The sequence below is a fragment of the Vanessa cardui genome, chromosome Z, assembly GCF_905220365.1.
Source record: "Vanessa cardui chromosome Z, ilVanCard2.1, whole genome shotgun sequence".
Lineage (NCBI taxonomy): Eukaryota > Metazoa > Arthropoda > Insecta > Lepidoptera > Nymphalidae > Vanessa > Vanessa cardui.
In genome coordinates this window covers 11312126-11332968 of record NC_061154.1, presented here as the reverse complement: position 1 = coordinate 11332968, position 20843 = coordinate 11312126, and the positions used below count along the sequence as shown (strand labels likewise).

The 20843-nt window shown below is 31.5% G+C and overlaps 1 protein-coding gene across 1 annotated transcript; it reads left to right on the top strand.

The window, feature by feature from the left end:
- The first annotated feature begins 882 nt into the window (after positions 1–882).
- Positions 883–20504, top strand: LOC124543187 (V-type proton ATPase 116 kDa subunit a 1-like). Its single transcript, XM_047121273.1, has 16 exons — positions 883–934; positions 1038–1162; positions 6115–6294; positions 6392–6552; positions 7142–7307; positions 8701–8877; positions 9794–10006; positions 10125–10275; positions 12943–13104; positions 15105–15313; positions 15758–15867; positions 16619–16743; positions 17012–17247; positions 17418–17628; positions 18721–18895; positions 19795–20504. The coding sequence occupies exons 2-16, from the start codon at positions 1046–1048 to the stop codon at positions 19925–19927; spliced, it is 2526 nt and encodes an 841-aa protein (XP_046977229.1). The 5' UTR covers positions 883–934; positions 1038–1045; the 3' UTR covers positions 19928–20504.
- Positions 20505–20843: the final 339 nt, after the last annotated feature.

Sequence of the window (20843 nt, the reverse complement as noted above, 5' to 3'; positions counted from 1 at the left end):
ATTCCAATATGTCGCTGCTAAAAACAATCAAGGGAGAGTAATCGTAAAAAACTTCCAAGAAACATTAATAATGCAATACAACTCAGATACGGTTCGACAGCTCGAGCGAGTATCAAGCTGGATCGCCCTGGTTAAGCGATGCACCGCCATAATATATCCTATATGATTTCCGTCTCTAGATATTTTCACACACATTTGTGCAAGTTAAAAAATTTCATTAAAACAGTCTTCGTTGAATGTCCAAGCGTTGTGTAACATTATAATCTAGCTTTTTTTGTATAATGCCTTTATCGACTGTACCTATTTCTGTGAGCCGAATATAACTTATAACTTATTACAGGTGTGTTAATAAAGATTATAAGAAAAACTTTACGTTAACGCTGAAGAAAATTTACGTACCATTTCTGCAGCTTATCTTTTATAACAAGCAAATAGCCTTGCCATATTTTCTATGAAAAATAATGCAACTCTATATAACCTATGATAAGCTTAAAGTTTGTTATTGACAAATTTTAAATAATATGGAATGATAAAAAATGAATATTAATTTATTTGTTTATTTTTTTAATATCATTTCAAATATAACAGAATCGCAAAACAAATCTTTATATCTAAAAGGAATTGGTTTACAAAAAAGGTTTTTAGTCTTATACGTATTGAATTGGTATGATATTGCAATAGCTAAAAGGTTAATTGGATGGGTATAACTACACTGGAAAGAATAACTTGAGCAAATTAGCTTATGTCAAAGTTTTTATATCTTAAAAAAATCGTATAAACTCTGAGCATACAAAAAAATAAATTGAATAAATGACATATATAAGTATTCTTTATTCAAATATTATATTTCATTAAACGTCAATTTACTTCGAATACAAGTAAAGAAGACAGAAGTCAGAAGATTATTTATATATTTTTGTATTCAAAGCAAACCGTAAGTTATATAATCCGTAATATTATAAAAGTTAAAACATCATCCATTAAACTGGTATGTTATTGCTTGATAATTTGGTTTTCTTAAAGATATTAATTTCTAGATTTCAAAATGGGTTGCATGCTGAGAAGCGATCCTATGACATTTTGCGACGTGTATCTTCAACCCGAAACAGCGTTCGAAATAGTGGGACATTTGGGTGAAATGGGATGCGCTCAATTCGTGGATGTAAGTTAATTATATACATATTTAGTAAGGAATCACAATGTATATACAAAAACTGAAACAGTTCTTTGTGTGGCTACAACAACAGCCTGTATATTTCCATTGCTGGGCTAAAGACCTCCTCTCCCTTTGAGGAGAAGGTTAGGAACATATTCCACCACGCTGTTCCAATGCTGGTTGGTGGAGTACACATGTGGCAGAATTTCTATGAAATTTGTCACATGCAGGTTTCCTCACGATGTTTTCCTTCACTACTGAGCACGAGATGAATTATAAAGACAAATTAAGCACATGAAACAGCTGTGCTTGCCTGGGTTTGAACCCGCAATCATCGGTTAAGATGCACGTGTTCTAACCACTGGGCCATCTCGACTGGGCCATCTCGGCTACGACTTCGCTTCCGCTTTTAATGAGAACTTTGGAGGTTATTTAATCATGGCTGTACCAATGTTGTCTAGTAGAAAAATGTTAGCTGTCTTACGGTACTTTGTTTCGCCACTAAGTACGTGATGAATTATTAACAGAAAGGAAGTATACGAAAATTCGTCGTTTCTTTCTCTCTTAATTTATAGTATGGACGGATTTTTCAAACGGTCGGAACCTCAAGGACTGCATCAGATAAATAAATTATATTCGTGTACATAACTGTATCCTGTCTTACAGAATGACTGAGACTGATATTATTATAAGCATTAGGTACATAACGAACGAAATATTTACCCTACTTTCAGCTATATTTATAATTTTCATTACTTTTCCTTAATACAACAAACATACTATTGTATTTGGTGCATTTTTTTAGGGTGCGTGTTTAATATTCAATCATGTTTGGTCTTTTAAATAAAAGCCGTCGTTAATTTCGAACGTCTTTTGTTCTACAATAAAAAGCCCATTCGGGATATGTGTGCGTACAAACAAATGTACGCGTAAAACATCCCCAGCTTAGTTAACATTTCATTTGCTCGTCGGCGGTTTTACACAACTGTTAGTTTTTTGTCTGTCCGATTTTTCAAGGATACTTAATTTCACACCCGTATTGAGTTTAGAATTTTGACGTGGTTATTCAGTTGGTCTGTATGTTATTTTCATTTTATATATCAATATGTGTTTGGTAAGTAAGATTTTATATTTGTTTTTTAAAATGCCGATTACTTTACGAGTGATAGAAAATTGTTTTTTTTTTCAATTCCGTTTGAGTTGCTATTCTTGGTATTGTAAATAGAAAAATTTGTTTAGCAGGATATATCTAAAAGATTTGGTTATAATTCGCCAAAATACGTGTTTACATTGTTTTTCTTTTAGTAATTACTGGATCAATAATAATAACAATCGATTGTCTGATAAATTACCATTTCTAAATTGTAATAACTTTGTTAATATTAACAGTTTAACGAAGACATTGTAAAAACGGTTGGGCGGTCTCTTGTTTTACGCACATCAAAATTAAGTCATTAAAATAAAATACGTAAAAGAATATGAGTGGAACTAATTTTGGCTCTTCATTGGTCAAAACTCTATTTACTAAAATCAGAGACGCCAATACGACAGGTGCCGTGGAGAGTTCGCGCCATACGCTGTTACGTGTCATGTATTATGTGTACATATAAGTTTTAAGGGTTTTTTTCTTAATTTTGAATGTTTATTTAGAAAAACTGGTACAGTGTATATTATTCAAAATATTGCCCGTCGCTTTGTATTACCTTTGCCCATCTTTCAGGTAGCATACGGATACCGCGTTTAAAAAAATCCTCATCTTTTGAGGCGATCCAATAATCAAGCCAAGTTTTCAAATCTTCGTGAGAAGTAAAGTGCTGCTCAGACAGTGCATAAGCCATGGACCGGAACAAGTGGTAATCCGAAGGAGCAATGTCTGGCGAATATGGCGGGTGTGGTAGGACATCCCAGTTCAGTGCCTCTAAAGTTTCCTTGACAACTTTAGCAACATGTGGCCGAGCGTTATCGTGCTGAAAGATGACTTTGTCATGTCTTTTGACATATTGGGGGCGTTTCAGCTTTAATGTTCGACTCAATTGCATCAATTGCTGTCGATAACGTTCCCCAGTGATAGTTTCGTTAGGCTGGAGTAGCTCATAGTAGATAACTCCAAGTTGATCCCACCAGATGCACAGCATTATCTTCTTGCCATGAATATTGGGTTTGGCCGTTAAAGTTGAGGTATGGCCGGGCTTACCCCAGGATTTTCTGCGCTTTGGATTGTCGTACTTGATCCACTTTTCATCTCCTGTCACTATTCGATGCAAAAAACTCTTCCGGTTTTGTCTTTGGAGCAGTTGTTCGCACGTGAAAAAACGGCGTTCGACGTCTCTCGGTTTGAGTTCGTGCGGAACCCAATGTCCTTCTTTTTGCACCATACCTAATGCCTGGAGACGGCTTGAAACCGTTTGTTGAGTCACTCCCAAGGTTTTAGCAAATTCCTCTTGAGTTTGGCATGAATCTTGGTCCAATAATGCCTTTAACTCAGCGCCTTCAAACTTTACTGGCCGTCCTTCGCGTTCTTTGTCACTGATGTCAAAGTCACCATTTTTAAAACGTCGGAACCAATATTCGCATGTTTTTATTGATGGAGCATGCTCTCCATATGCTTCACATAGCTGTTGATGCCCTTCAGCTGCACTTTTCTTTAAGTTGAAACAAAAAAGCAGCGCTTCCCGCAAATGCTGTTTAGTTGGCACAAAAGTTGACATTGTTGGGGCTCAAAAATGCCTGTCGTTTACACTTCAACGAAGTAAATGTTCCTACGATAGGAAAATGGACACGTTTTAACATGAATAAACAAGTTTCAAGATAGTTCAATGCAATGTAGTACTAGTTATACCATCTTTTGTAAACCCCTCAAAACTTATTTGTACACCTATTATATTACGCGCATATCGTAGCAACGGCCTCCCCATATTACATTGGCAATAAAGAAAAGTATTGCGATATTGACGCTCTAACCAATTCGATTTAGTTTTTTACAAAGCGCTTCGAAAGGTCACGTTTAATAACCTAACCCAGTTACCGTACAGGCTCGTTCCTATACAACACAAAGGAAATCTTCCTAAAAGACTCGACCATGTCGTATACGAAAGTATCGGAGAGCACTACTATATGTTTTGTTTTATTTTTGAACGCAGATAAGCAAAGATGCCGTTCGGTGTTAGGTTAGACCGTGCAATGAAGTTGTTCCAAAATGGGGTCTCCGTTCATCCACGATGGCACCACAAACTAGAACCTGTCACGAGTCTTCATTTTTGAGCGTTAAGAGCTTTTAAGAAAATCATTAGATAAATTGTTTACAATCAAATATACGATTTAAATCAAACTGACTAATTTTTAAGGACCAATCGAACACACCGTAGATGGCTATTGAATAACATGACACCGGCATAGGGGCGACGAACTTATTAAGTCGGTCTCCTGCAGTAGTGTGTATGGTAACTGCTATCTTCTCGATATGAAAAATTAGGCATTTGAAGGGTTCTTTGAAGCCCCAGTATGATCCAGGCTGAGGAGTATGTAGGTCATGTACTTGTACACTATACGTAACGCGAATTTGGTTTTCTGCCCTTCGGCAGTTCTTGGAACGATACCGCTTCCGATCTCTTGCCGACGATTATGTTGATCCCGAGTTCGGTGAGCACTTTAGTTCTCTCGAAGTTTTGTCCGAATGCCAGCACTAACGTGTATTTCGTATACTAAACGAGCCTGACCTCGTATACCACAGTATAACTCTTTTCGAGTTCTAATGGTGTATTATATGATACGTTAACCTTAGGCTTGAACACTAGTCAATATTTATAAAATATTTACTTAATAAAGCAAAAGAAATTTGCATTAAAAAAATAGAGATTAAGACTACACCAAACCTGTGATCCATTTGCCGATTACAAATATAATATTGTATATAAGCATTTATCTTAAAAACAAATCAAAGTATTTTATGCTGTTTTATATGAAGTGGGCGATTTGTTCATTGAACGTTCGGCTATATAGATGTATCGATAGTCGGACAATTTGCTAGTTATATACTGTTACATACAAATTTAGGGTTTGTATTCAAATTAAGTGAAATAAAACCTTACTGTACTAAGGTATCATACAATTTTATATCTTACTAATATTATTAAATATGATATTAGTAAGATATATATAGAATAAAAATTCATTTTAAAATATTAACATACATTTAAAGAAAAAAAAATGTTGAGTTTATGAAACTTATTGATACTGACATTATTCATTTCGTAACTTGAGAACTATAAAAACATTACAAATCTTTAGACTAATAGTTCGTAGACTAGACATCATCATTATCTCGTATTATAAGACAATTTATATAATGTTCAGCGTCGCATAAATAATAATTTGGAAGTTTGAAAATATTTGGTTCAACATAATTTTTTCATTGTAATAAAATCATTTTTTATCTTTTCTATTCTATTTAATTCGCGGAAAGTTTATTTCGATCGTTTGCCCTAATTGCGATAATTTCGAAGAATTTGTATAGATTTAAATATTTTCACGTTACGAATGTCTAAGTTCGTCACATCAGAGTTTGAAAGCATAATTATTTGTTACGTTCGAAAAATCGGTACCTACCGTCGGATTATATTTTTTACGCTAAGTAATGAAAGTATAAATTGTGATATGTAAAATATTGTAATAATTAAATGAATTGTAATAACGATCCAGTAGATAATTTCTGTTGCCATAACTTAATAAAATTCATATGGATAAATGATTTTGTTTATATTCGTTATTAAATAAAATAATCACCGTGTTCTATTTACTTGGTTTAATTGTTGACTATCAATAACATCCATTATATTAATAATAATCTGTTACATAAATGCATGCTATATTTATAAAAAATAAAACAAATAAAGCGAATTACATATGATATTTACTAATAAGAATATATTTTTACAAAGCTTTGTTACTTTTATTTATAGATGACACCGGATGTAAAACCGTTTCAAAGGAACTTTGTTACGGAACTGTGCCGATGCGTTGAGATGGAACGCAAGCTCCTTTACATGGAAGGGGAGATGCTTAGGGACAAGATCGATGTTATCGAATACAATACCATTACTCCAAAGGCTATACCACTTCATGAAATGGCCCCCCTAGAAGTAAGATATAATAAATGAACAATAGATATATTATTTCAGTTTTACAAGCAATAAATACAAGTAAAAGAGGTTTGTTAACACTATTTTTTTTTCTTAGAATATACTCGAAAAATGGGAAAACGACGTTTTAAGTATGTCGGAGAATCAGACGACGCTATTAAGAAATTACTTAGAGCTGACGGAAATGAGTTACGTTTTAAATCACATTGGTCCGATGCTGGGCCAGTCAGATATCACGGAGGAATCTATATTTGGCAGGTATTTTATCAATATGCGATACAAGAATAGGAAATCACGCTTTCCTCGTTAATAGTCTGAATTTAAAGCTGAGAGTCGTTAAGCTGTGAAGTGCTGCTTTATATATAATAATATTATATACTAGCTGTGACCGCAAACTTGTACTCGATTGAATTTAACAAAAAAGAATATTACTATTGTAGTGGACTCCTTATTATTTAAGTTATCTACCAGTGAAAGTCCCGTCAAAATCGTCCAGCCGTTCTAAAGATAAGCCGGAACAAACAGTCAGTAAAAATATTACTTTGTCATATGTTCCGTGTATAAATAAATATGGATTGAGTAAAAAATTGGAGTGTCTGTTTGTAATATTAAAATAGCCCATTTTAATATTACAAACAGACACTCCAATTTTATTATATGTATAGATTATATATTAAAACCTTTGTGGTTGATAAAAATAGCATATACTGATTAATGTAGCTACAACCCCAGCCTCAGAGTATTAGAAGTAATAGTTGATTCGTTGTTTATGCATATTTTTGCTAACTTTTTAATATTCTCGACAATGCATTCATTGTCGAGAATATTTTTTTTTTTTTAATTCTAGGTCTGCTGGTGGTGACACAGGCTTACTGGGCCGACTCTTTGTCATAACAGGCGTTGTTAAACGTAGCCGAAGTTTTCCTTTTGAAATGATGCTGTGGAGAGTGTCTCACGGAAACATCTATTATAGGCGAGCGACACAGGACGCTATACTACAAGATCCGCAAACAGTAAGAAGTTTAAATTATTTATATGTTTGTGAAAATTGTATTCACGTGCAGCTAATTTTAAGCGTTCATCAATTACTCCAAAACATAGATTCCTTATGAATATTTGCTGTTTATATTCATAGGTATGAGCTGTAAACAATATTATTATACCGTGAAACCTTATTTACTTTTGAAGCCATCTACTAACAAATTTCCTGCTTTTATTAAAAATTTATAAAAGGTTTTTTTACTTCATTGTTCTTTAACGAATGCGTCGGATGAACACACATCCTATTTGAGGTGTGTATGGTTCTTGTATTTGAAGTTTATGAGGAAATATTAAAGCAAAGTCAAATGAGAAAACTGATGTGTATGGGGTCACAGTCTATAAAGCAATTACACGATGCCTCCATTGAAATTCAATTTTGCATAAATTGAACGTTGTGTACCTGCGACATAACGCATTTATGCCATTAATAACTTTGTGTTGCTCGAAATTAAAAATAAATTTAAGCAATGTTACATCTAACATTTACTCTTTCTTGTACCTTGACCGAACATCTGTCAACTGTACCTTTCGGTACTGTTACGATATTTTATTTAATTCGTTTTCTTTTGTTATTGATTTGAAGTCGTTTTTATTTGACGGTCTGATTAAAATTATATTTTAACGATTGTTTTTTTTTATATTGATATCAAATATTGAAGTCATATAATACGAATATCACTTTTGTTCGTGATACTCAGTAATGTGTGTTCATAATGTTTCCGATTTTCCGCTCGTGATATAGAGCGAAACGGTTTTGATGGCATTTGAAACTTATCAAATAAGCTCGTTCATAGTATGCGCATAGCTGAGTTACTGGTATATTATATTGAATATTTGCAGAGAGTTGAATAACATTGGTTATGGATTTCGCTTTACCCGCTGAATAGTTATCGCGTGATAAGGAATATACATGCATAGCAATATTTTACAAAGTGTATGTTTTTGAAATTAATTGATAATTAACATTTTTATATCGACGCCACAATGCAATATTCCAATATACGCAATGCGTATACAAATAAATATTTCATAAATCAATTCATAAAAAAAATTGGTAAATTTCTTGGCTGAATGGAATTTCGTGTTTTTATTTTTTTCTTAAGCAACAAAAATTGTTATTTGTAATATTAAATTAATGTTTAACTTCAATTCATTGAACAAAGGAAAGGAGAAAGGAATTGCGCTCTAATTTTTACATTTAAATGCAATTTGATACAAAATTCAACGTTGTAAATCTCAGGCATTATTTTTTGGATCACTGTTAGTCTTTGCGCTCGTTTGCGCTGAATTATCAGCATTCATTTGTATAGGTAAATCTCGTGCGTACGCGTTTTTTTAATGTTTTTTTTTTATTTAAATCCCCAGGGCCAGGATATTCGGAAGGTGGCGTTTTTAGCCATATGTCAAGGGGAACAGATTAGCGCTCGACTAGAGAAGGTTTGCAGTGGATTTCATGTCAACCTATATTCTTGTCCCCAAAATTATAACGAGCGGATGGACATGATGGTGCAGTTAGACTTGAGGATTGATGATTTGGAAAGGGTTAGTTAATCTATTCTTAAGTATCGCAAATAATAATAAAGAAGTTTCCAGATGACATAGGGAAGGTAATTTAAAGTGGAATCCAGTTCTAACTGTGATGTAGACAAGAAAAAAAGCCTTCTGGTACAATAGATATTAAATCAAAATAATATCGGACACGATAAAAGAAAAATCTATAAAAATAATGTTTTGAACACTGTAATCAGAACTTTCCGTTTAGTAGCTTAGATTAAGACAGAAGTTCTATTTCAAACTGCTTCCAGTTCTTAAAACTTTTAAAACAACAGGCTTTTGTCTAATTTAGAATAGTTTGTTTAGATACTTTTTCGTTGAAATTTCCTAAATCTTCAAATATAACAAATAGAACTATTTTTATTACTATCCGTACTAATATTATCAAACTTATAATATTAGTAAGTATAGTGAAAATAACTTTAAAACGTCTTTGTTGGTTTGGCCTTTTTTCCAGCACAGACGAATCGACGTGACATTCAGCATTTTATGTGTCGCGAAGAGTGACGTACTTTATGTCACTAAAAAATGCAAGAGAGCTAGCCTCGTATAGTTCACGCCTTAAAATAAATAACTATATAGATTTAAAAATTTATTTTAAATTTCGACACTAAAGAAAACCTATATAGGTCTTTATTTAAAATGTAGATCGACATTAATAAAGAAAAAAAAATCTATTCATTACTCGTCATAAAGAGGGAATATGAAAAAGATTTTTTGACAGTTGTACTTCTTAATTAGTTCATTAAAAGTCTAACGTGCCAGTAGTCGGGAGAAATGTTAATATTAATTTTGCCTTTTCTATGTAGTTAGATAAATATCTAACTAATATAATACGAAATAAATATTTCTTAAACACATTTGTCTTTTTTTTCTGTATTATAATTGAGACTGGTAATTTTAGGTAATGAGCAAATCAAAATACTATCGATGCAAAGCACTCCGAGCCGTTAGCAAGCAATGGGAGACATGGATGGTTCAAATAAGAAAGTCTAAAGCAATCTATCACACAATGAACATGTTCACTTTGGATATAACAAGAAAATGTCTTATCGGTCAGTGTTGGGTGCCAGATATGGATCTCCCAAAAGTTGAAGACATTTTATCACGGGTTTCGGTAATTATTGTATCCAATAATGATCACCAGCAGTCGAAAACATACCACATTATTAATGTGTTTAAATATAGGTATTATGTTTTTGTTATAAGCATTTATTATAACGTTTTTGTTTTAGGTGAGAGCTGGTACGAATGTTGAGTCGTTTTTATTGAAATCTGATGATGCCGACGAACCACCAACATTTCATCGTACTAACAAATTTACAAAAGGTTTTCAAGCCCTTATAAACGCTTATGGTGATTCGACATATAGGGAATTGAATCCAGGTACCTAAATAACAACTATGCAGTATAGTACAGTTCAGTAATAGCACGTTGTCCTGCTGGGCAGAGGTTCCACAGGTTTTAACAAAACGCCAAGGTGTTCATTGTTACTACTTAAGAGTTTGTAATGTTACTACTTAAGATTTAATTTTAAGTATTCATCAGCATAGGTTGTTTATATAATGTCGGACAAATTGCATCATTATAGGTTGCGCGTTGTAGTGCTAAATTTTATTCGCTTTAATTGATGATGAGTCTGTTTCAATACATTCGTTGAGGTAACGCCTTCAAATGCTGAAAGTCATGTTGTATTAGAAAAATAATTAAAAGATTTTTTTTCAGAAGATAATAAGATAAAAGTACAGTCGCATTCATATGTCGATAATAGGTCTTTATAGTTGGTCAAGTAACCAATTCTCCAGTGCTTGCTGAATAATGGCAGATATATTAACAGTAATGTGGACAGACGCATAATTCAACTGCCATATGGTATGTGTATCACGTTATGATAATCCGCTGCAAATATGATTTACCCGTTTGAGGAAATCAGAGTTAACTCATCCTCTATGCAAACATAATTCGAACGATTTTCTGTGAATATATTTTAAGTGAATCTTAAATGTTTCTGCAAACTCTCTTAGATGTGAAGTTTCCATTACGAATTGCTTTTTCATGATTTTAGCATTGCTCTACCGATAGAGCATGGAGCAGATCCCTGATAAAGATTTCAATTTCAAGATTCAATGTTGGATAATTTCACGAAAAATCAATCTGAAAGCAGTGTCATCTCAAAGTTATATTGCTCATTGTCATCCCTTTCATAGCGAAAAAATTTTTTCGTTGCACTATCTTCGAATTAACCTGTCCCTTTTGTCTTTTATTAATCTGTTAAAGCTTACTGTGAGTGTACTGTGGCAGTTTGAAAATCTACAATTTTCTTGTGCGTTATTTTATGCATCAACTATGAATTAACTAATGCTCGTCACATAGATGTTGCTGTAGTTATTTTTTGCTTAAAAAATTCGTGGTCGAGTGGCGTGTGCGCCGGTTTTCATGGGTACCCCACTCCGAGGTTCCGGGCTCGATTTCCGGCCGAGTCGATGTAAATTATCATTAGTTTTTTATGTTATCTTGCGTCTGGGTGTTTGTGGTACCATCGTTACTTCTGATTACATTGGATCAGAATAATATCTGTGATGTTGTATCATATTTATTTATTTGTATTGTAAATTTTCAATGGTAATGTTGACAAGGAGATTGTTTATAAATATAAATATCGCTAATGCACGATGATGCAAATTTGTTTCTTCTTATTTTAAAAATCGTACTGACTCTTTAGTTTCATCTTTCGATGGCTTATACATAATAGAAATAGAAATTAAGAGAAAGAAGCTAGAAATAAATTCATATATTCGGTAGACATTTGGCGCAAAATTTAAAATTAGAGGAAGTATAAATTGTTTGAAATAAACATATCACCACAGGCGCGTGTCGTTCGATATTTTTCTGTTCTATTGGCATAGTTAATTTTTTATACGAAATGATCAGGATATACAATTATTTTTGGCTTTTGAAAAAAATTATTTACATCAAATTATTATGTCTTTATGATTTCATCGATGGACAGAAAAAAATAAATGATGTACTAACTATAAACTTACGTCGTGTCTACTGTGTGGATAAACTAAATTCATATACAAAAAAACAAATGACGACGGTTATTCAAAGTAAAAACTATTTGTAAAGTAAATGAATAAATTTAATTATGTGTACGCAAATACGAATTATCTACGGAGATTCACGTCAGCATCACAAAAAGTATATTAAATTACAGCAACGATAGCGCAACAAAATTGTTTACCGATGAAATGAAATATCCCAGCTCGATTTAACATAAGCTCAAATAGAAATGCAACAAGTTTGTGATTGGCTCTAACTGTGGTGTTTCCTCGTTTAGACGGAAGTCTTATGATATCATATCTACTTTAATATATCCTTATAGCTATAAATTTATAAAGTATTAAGTTATGGAAAAGGTTTTTGTATTTTTTTAATAAACTGAATCTTTAATTTCGCGATATTTTATATCCTTGCTTTAGTAGCATACAAGTATGTAACGATACGTACATCAGTAAACTGATTATTATTAATTAGATAATTCAACTAATATAATGAGTAAATTTTAATAATATATATGATTCAGAAGCAAAAATATAAGTAAATACAACGGGATGTATTGACATACTTAAGGCAAGCATGTAGGTATATCACTACAATTTATAACATTCTAAATATTTAGATATATGTGTATATATCAATTCACTCATGAATGCGTTCATTAGTATTGAGCGACGCTCGTGATATTATTATTATACATTATAGAAAACACAGCAAAAAATACACAATACATTATATAATTAACCTTTGTTTTAAGTTTCACATGCACTTATTAATCTGTACATAATTTTAAAATTGATACTTAGGTATAATTTTTTTTAAAATAAATTATAAAATCTATATAAATTTTATTGTAAGGTTGGCAGCTATTATCAAAATATTGCTCAAAAGTATGGTTTAAATCTAGAATTATTTGTGACATTTTAATCCTAAATTAACTCCGTCAGGCACTATCGGGCGTCGCTATTAATGTACTCTCGAATTTATTTACAGGTCTTTATACAATAATAACTTTTCCATTTCTATTCGCTCTGATGTTTGGTGATGTGTGTCACGGTATTATATTACTTGCATTTGCGGGTTGGATGGTTTCGGTTGAAAAGGAAAACATGGATAAGACTTCGAAGAATGAGATCTGGAATATATTTTTTGGAGGTATTATTAAAGTGAAATTTTATTTATTAATTAAATGATATACTATCCAAAAAGCTTAAGTAACGCTCAGTTTGGGATCGGCGTCTAACGTTCTAAATTATAACTTAGACTTATGTATTGCCACCTTTGCTCGACGAAAGTCACCTTTGAACACACTTGTTTATATATTATCGAAATATATTTCATGCAGGTAATAAAACAAAGAGTACAAAGATTGAATACTCTTAGTAATGCCTTTTGAAAAGGAAATCTTGACTATGTTACAGCATAAAATACCTTGGATCTCACCAAATTAACGGCTTTAACGATGGTTTTTTAACATGAATAAATTGTAGGTCACAATCTGAAATGTGTCTATGTATTAGTTATGTGTGTAGAATGCATATCATGTTTTATTAAGATTAGTTACACTCAAAATAGTACAGTTAAGGCAATGAAAATGGGGGCAGCAAGTTTTCTATAATTTTCAGTTTAATTTTACCTATTTATTACTATAAGCGTACAATAATTGGCAACATTAACTCTACTGCATTATCTACCAGCTAACTTTAAAATATAAAGCAAAGGTTGTTAGTATTTCAAATAAAATTCATAAAAAAATTGTTAATTGGATAACTGCTTACAAAAACAAGTCGAAAAAGCCAATGCAATTGTATTCAGGCGATAAAAGAACACTACCATTCCGCGTTGCTTTTGGGATGTGCTATGAATTATGTATGAGTTTATTTGTGGTATTGATTTTAAAGTGCATTTAACATTTTAAGTATTTTTATCATACGCTAACATAAACTCGGATCAGATTATAAATGTTCTGAAATGTTTAGGTATTTGCTATTAGCTCTTTGCAAAATGTATACAAATATATGTATATAACTATATCCAAATGACAACTAAAATACACGAAAAAAATTGTAAAAGGATTTAAAATAAAACACTAGCTGGAACCCGTTAACGGGCCCCTTGATTCGAATTAATTAGTTCCAAGATTCTTGATAATTGATTAATATTATTGTAATATTTACGCAAACTTTATAATACTCTTGTAATTATCTTGTAACGAACTATTCGGCTTCTGTGTATTTACTTGTATAACAAAGTCATCATTTGCATTTAAGTTTTCAGCAAATACCTAAAATAAACCGTTTTCATAACAGAATTCTGAACTCGTGGATTAACTTTTCACAGTTTTTGAACAAATGTTTCATCACTACCACAGATGAAATAATTAATTTTTTAAATCGATAATGTGGCTAATTAACAAAATATCAACAAATATGTCAATGCGGTCGGATGATATTATTGAACCATTAACAGTTGGTAAAGCAAAATACCTTTGTCGGTATGTTTAGTCTACCGTACCATACCGTGTGTTAATTTCAATTATTTTGAAATGAATGAATAATTACATATCGAAATAATTGAAATGAACGTTATAATATTATAAGTATACTATGGATTTTAGTCGGTGGTAAGGCTTTGTGCGAGCCCGTCTGGTTAGTTACCATCCATTCGGCATATTATGTTTCTGCGAAGCAATGTTTGGTATTGTAGTTCCATTTTCAAAATTAAAATATACTTTATTCAAGTAGGCATTTACAAAGACTTATAATAGTCATTTAAAAAACTATATTAAGTGAAGCTACCGCTCGCTACCGCTTCGCTTAGGAATGTACATTATACCGCGAAGAACTGGCAAGAAATTATATAGTTACTCTGTGTCAACATTTAAATATAGTCACGTTAGATAAAGACAATTTAATATGTACGCCTGCATGGTTTTGAAGGGTTAGTGGACCATTGCAAGTATACAAGCATATGGGACGTTTCATCTTATGTCCCAAGGAATATGATTAAAGGAATTTAGATATTCATTTCTTTAACAAAAATCATACATATAGTATATAATTGATGGAATCTGATTCATTAAATTTCCTTTTTTACATATATTAGGTTTCACGCTAATTTCAATAACGAAACATTTTTTACACTTATGTTCACAGGTCGATACGTAATTTTGATGATGGGTCTTTTCACGCTCTACACTGGGTTTCTGTACAATGTATTCTTTTCTAAATCAATCGTACTCGTACAGCCGTATTGGATGAACACGTACGACTTGAAAACTGTGGAAAGTAGCCAATATATAACCTTAAATCCTGTTTTTGAAACGCGTGCGCCTTACATATTCGGTGTGGATCCAGTGTGGGCGGTAAATAATAGATTAGATTATTAATTAGATAATTACGCATGTCCATTCTTAGATATGAATTGGACATAATAACAGTCATATAAACGTAAATAAGACTGGTGGTAGCCCTTATGTATTTAAGTTTGTCTCTCTCCATCTCTAGATCTTTATATATATTTATCTCTATCTGTTATCTCTTACCAGTCATGCTAGTACAAAAGCATGAGTTTTCTACTATTTATCCAAAGTAAACCATTTATTTGACATGGTGTTTGAAAGTTAATTGCATAAACGCATAATCAGTAGTACTCTAATTTATAATAAAATAGATGTTTTAGATCTGCTAATGAAGAGAAGAGGGTTTGTATATATGTTATTAAAAAAAGGACGCAACCAGATTATTATCAAGTGTTTATTGAATATAGTTCTGATTAAAATGGTGACGCTCATTAAATTTGTTTACAGTTGGCCAAAAATAAAATTATGTACCTGAACTCGTTGAAAATGAAAATGTCAATTATAATTGGCATCGTCCACATGATGTTCGGACTGTGTTTAAGTCTTTTTAATCATACGTAAGTTATTAAATATCGTATAATAAATGATAAAGCCTTAATGAGATACTTTGTAGACTCTATACCATCCTATAATTGACATTTAAAATTAATAAATGGGGAATAAAACAATGAGGTATATTATATATGTTTTTTAGCAGAATTTTAGTTTCCCTTTCTTTCATCATTTGTTTGTTACTCGAAAGAAGAGGACAAAATTGTTTAACTGTACACTCCCTAAACAACATAATAGGAAAAACCAAAAAGCGTATTGTTAAACATTTTAGAGGGGTTTTTATAAAATTCCTGAGATCAGTTATAGATACGTCGCTTTTAAGATAATTTTGTGTCGGAATGAAAGTATATTATTAAATAGAGCCATAATTGGAATTTTACTTATAGTAAAAAATATTATATTACTTTAAAAAAGGCAAAAACCATAATTATGGAATAATAGTTACAATAAGGAAAGAAAGAATTCAACGACAATTTACTTGATAAGTATTATTTTACTGGACCAAACAGATTTCCATACATCACAGACGAATGAAGACATGTATGGAGAGTAGTCATTATTTTAAAATGTTGTAGTTGGGTATGGACAATCCTTCTTATCAAAATACTAAACCAACAAACAAATAGGTGGCCTTTTGTACAATGTTTCGACGGAATATCCAATCAGCTATGCGGCTTTTATCTTCTTTAAATGTAGTGTCATATTTCAAAAGTGATACAGTATAATTAAATTAATGCATTAAACATAATTTTGTAGATATTTTAAAAGATATTATGCAATATATTTGCAATTCATTCCACAAGTACTATTTCTGGCTTGCCTTTTTATGTGGCTGGTCACATTGATTTACATGAAATGGTTTATGTTCAGTGGAAAATACAGTAAGTACTCTTAATGGACTGTCATGTATAGTATTTAAAAAAAAAGTTTTATTTTCTAAGAGTTGATTATTAATCCAAAATTAATGACTGCATTAGCAAACAGTCAAGGCATCTTTTGTTCTAAAAGCAGCTCTTGATAGGTTACTGAATTCACGATTGGAAGTTTAATCTGAGATTTGTAAATTTTTGACATTCATTACATTTATTATTTTATTGTTAATAAATGTAAAACACGGATAAAATATTATGTTTGTGTTTTTTTTTTCAGCGGAAATAAAAAGAGGCGCGGGCTGTGCGCCCCTGATTCTTATTTTGTTCATCGATATGGTACTGTTATCAACTTCAAAGCCCGTGGAGGACGATTGTGATGCTTACATGTTCGAAAGTCAAGAGAAACTTCAGCGATTATTAGTTATAATAGGAGTTATTTGCGTCCCCATATTATTATTCGGAACACCCGTCTATCTACACAAAATTTATAAAAAGAAAAAGGAAGAGGCGTTGGTAATGACGAATATTTATCCTTAGATGTCCGTTAAGGAAGTAATCATCCCAAGCAATTTGTATATCTATATAACAGTTTCGGTTACGAAAAATGATTCAACATATTTTATATAAATATTTAGGGATAAGTCTATTTTAATGATGGTTTCTATATGAGTTATTCTTTACAGAAACGAATCAGTCAATTTCGTAGATATCAACGACGTGATTCTGATAATAAACGGGCGGAGGAAAAGATACTAAAGGATGTGGCGAAATACTCGACATCTTTTGGCGAGCTGATGATACATCAAGCTGTACACACTATAGAATTCGTGCTGAGCACCATATCTCACACGGCTTCTTATCTTCGTCTGTGGGCGCTGTCACTCGCCCATGAACGTAACTTTTTTTTTTAATACTTTTGTAATAAATTATTTCGTTTTGAAATCTCTTCATATTAATTTCTTACACTTTACTTTAAGCTTAGCCAGCAATGTATAAGTATCTGCCTGCGTTCGAATAACAAATTTATATGAACGCAACAATTGACGATAACAGTTTATTAAAGACGATAGTGTGATCTTGAAGGACACAATTGCTCCGTACTTAAAATGAGAAAACATAATTAATTTATATAATGACATTCAAAAATAAGTTTTGTGTTTTACAAAATGTATTTGCTCATTATTGTATTTTTCGCAAACTTTTATAATGTTAAAGGTTTCACAACAAAAACAAACCTTTTAAGTCTTCGTTTTCGTACGAATACGGTTTCAATTAATTGTATATTTATAGGCTCGAGGCGATTCACGCACCTGTACTTATATAACTCGTTACTAGGTGAAATACTAGTACAGCCTGTTGAATTAGTTGAATAGATAGGCAGTAGACGATAGGAATTGCTCCCTTTAAATTGTTACGTTTAGTAAACTATCTTTTATAGGATGTAAATATGATATGAACTGATCATTACGATACAGATTGTGATTTTATTAAAATAAGAATAAAAAATATAGCTTGACGATAAATTATAAACGCTTAAATTATATTATAAAACTAGCTTCGCCCGCGACCTTGTACGCGTTTGAATTTAACAAAAAAATATATTATTGTAGCCTAAGCTACTCCTTATATATAATATCAATTATCTGTCAGTGAAAGTCCCGTCAAAATCGGTTCTAGAGATTAGCCGGAACAAACACACAGACAGATAGACAAAAATGTAAAAATGTTATTTTGGTATATGTGCCGTGTACACATACATACACATTGAGTAAAAAATGGCTATTTTAATATTACAAACCGACACTCCAATTTTATTATATGTATAGATATAGTGGGATTGAAAAATCTAAATCAGTTTTTTTTTTATTAAAATACGACGACATATCGTTAGAAATGGCTTAACGTCATTGTTTAATTAATCAATCATTTTTTTAATGTTTATTATTTGGTTTCAAAATCGTTTTCTAATAATATTAATGATTTCAGAACTTTCGGAAATGTTATGGGTGATGATATTTGCAAAACTCGGTCTTCGGGATACTTCAATGGCCGGAGGACCAAAAATTTTTATAATATTTGCTATTTGGGCAATATTCAGTCTTTCGATCTTGGTCGTTATGGAGGGATTGTCAGCCTTTCTCCATACATTGAGATTACACTGGTAATATATGAATAAATATACTTATAGCTCAACGTATCTGCTTATATTATGTACCTATGGTGTGAATAAGGTTAATTTTAATTATTTATTTCAAAGTAAAACCTTCGATATATATTATACGTAATAGTTAGGCGGACGAGGAAAAGAGGCACCTAATGGTACATGGTCATCTTTGCCCATAAACAGTGGCGCTAAAATAACTATTCCTTATTAATAGGGCATTGGTGTATTGTAAGGAATAGTTTTGATTTGGCAGCTAAGATGTTGAGTTACTAGTACTTACATGTATACTGGTTTACTCGCACGGTAGAATATACGATGAGTTGCCTATACCCAGACGAGATTGCACAACTCCTGTACAATTGCACAAAAATTGCACAATTGTCCAACTGCTGACTCAATAAAAAACAAATTGTACTGTGATTATAGTCATAAATTTATAACATTTAAATCACTTTTTTTATAACTAGAGCATGTAAGGAAATCATGATAATCATGTGAATGTCCGTATTCATGACAGCTAACATTACATTAGTTTAAATTTTTTTTACAAAGCAAAAAAATATTTGCGTGTACTATCTTGCAAGTTTTATACATAAATAAACATACATTCCAAACTCATATTTTACTTTTATTAGTTAAACATACAAATTTACACGCGCGAAATTTATACAACTTATAGTGCCACAAAAACTATCACCCCCATTTAGCCCATAAGAAAAAGTAGCCGAAGTCCTTCCCCACGACTCCTTCTTTCTCCATACAAAAATAAATTTAAATCGGTTTAGCAGTTAGACTATTAAGGTGACTATTAAGGTGTAAGGCTAATACAAAAATAAACTTTTACTTTCGCATTTACGATATTAGTGTATATTATTTATAATTCATAAAAATTGCAGGGTTGAATTTATGAGTAAGTTTTATACCGGTGCCGGTTATCCATTTAAGCCATTTAGCTTTAAAGCTATACTATCCGGGGAGGGCAAGGAGGACAAGTCTGAAGCTATGTGCAAAAAGAAGGCAACAAACTAATATTTTATTCTTATACTTATTTCAGCTACTGATATTTTGTTCCATGCTGATATTCGTAGCTTAAGCTAAACGTAGAAGTATATTATGTTGAATTTTAAATAATTTTGACACTAGTTTTTATGGAAACAATGTTATTATTATTATTGTAGTCTGTAATAGAACTCTATTTTCTGTTATATGTACTGATTGTAATCGCGATTTGTATAATTCATCGTATGATCACTTTTCAGTAACTTTGTCCGCACTTACATTTCTAATTTTATACATTAAAATACATATTGGAGTTTTATATGATGATGTGTTTTAGTGTAAATTTATTTTTGTCCTGTCTCGAAATATAAAAGTAAAAAATAATGCTTTCCATGTCTAATGGAGGTGTGGATTCCAGTTTACCTCTTTATGATATCATTGTTTGAAATGTTCGGACGGAATATCCCCTTATTTTTAGACATTATAATAATCGTGTTATTTATAGATGGTCAAATACTTTGAAAGTTATAACATTTGAAATTTGTTACCTAATACGTCGCATTGTTATAAATCTTATAGAATTGATTAGTTTTTGTGGAAATTTTATAAAAGCTAAAGTATACAGAGTGCTTTGATCAAAATCTGAAAGAAAATAGTGTTTTAATTTAAATAGTGTATTAATTTTGTCTATCTTTGACGCGTCTACGTTTCACTATTTAATTTGAATTTTCATTAGTGTTTAAACATATACATATTCTATTTGTTATGTTATGATAATTTACAACCAAGAATAAGTTACATTTATTTAAGATGTATTGTTAATTTATTATATTATATAAATTAATTTTGAGTACGAAGTTAAATTATGTGAAATATAATACCTATTAATTCAATAAATAATTTATGTTCAACTGAATAGCCTGTTTATTTACCTTGAAATATTTTC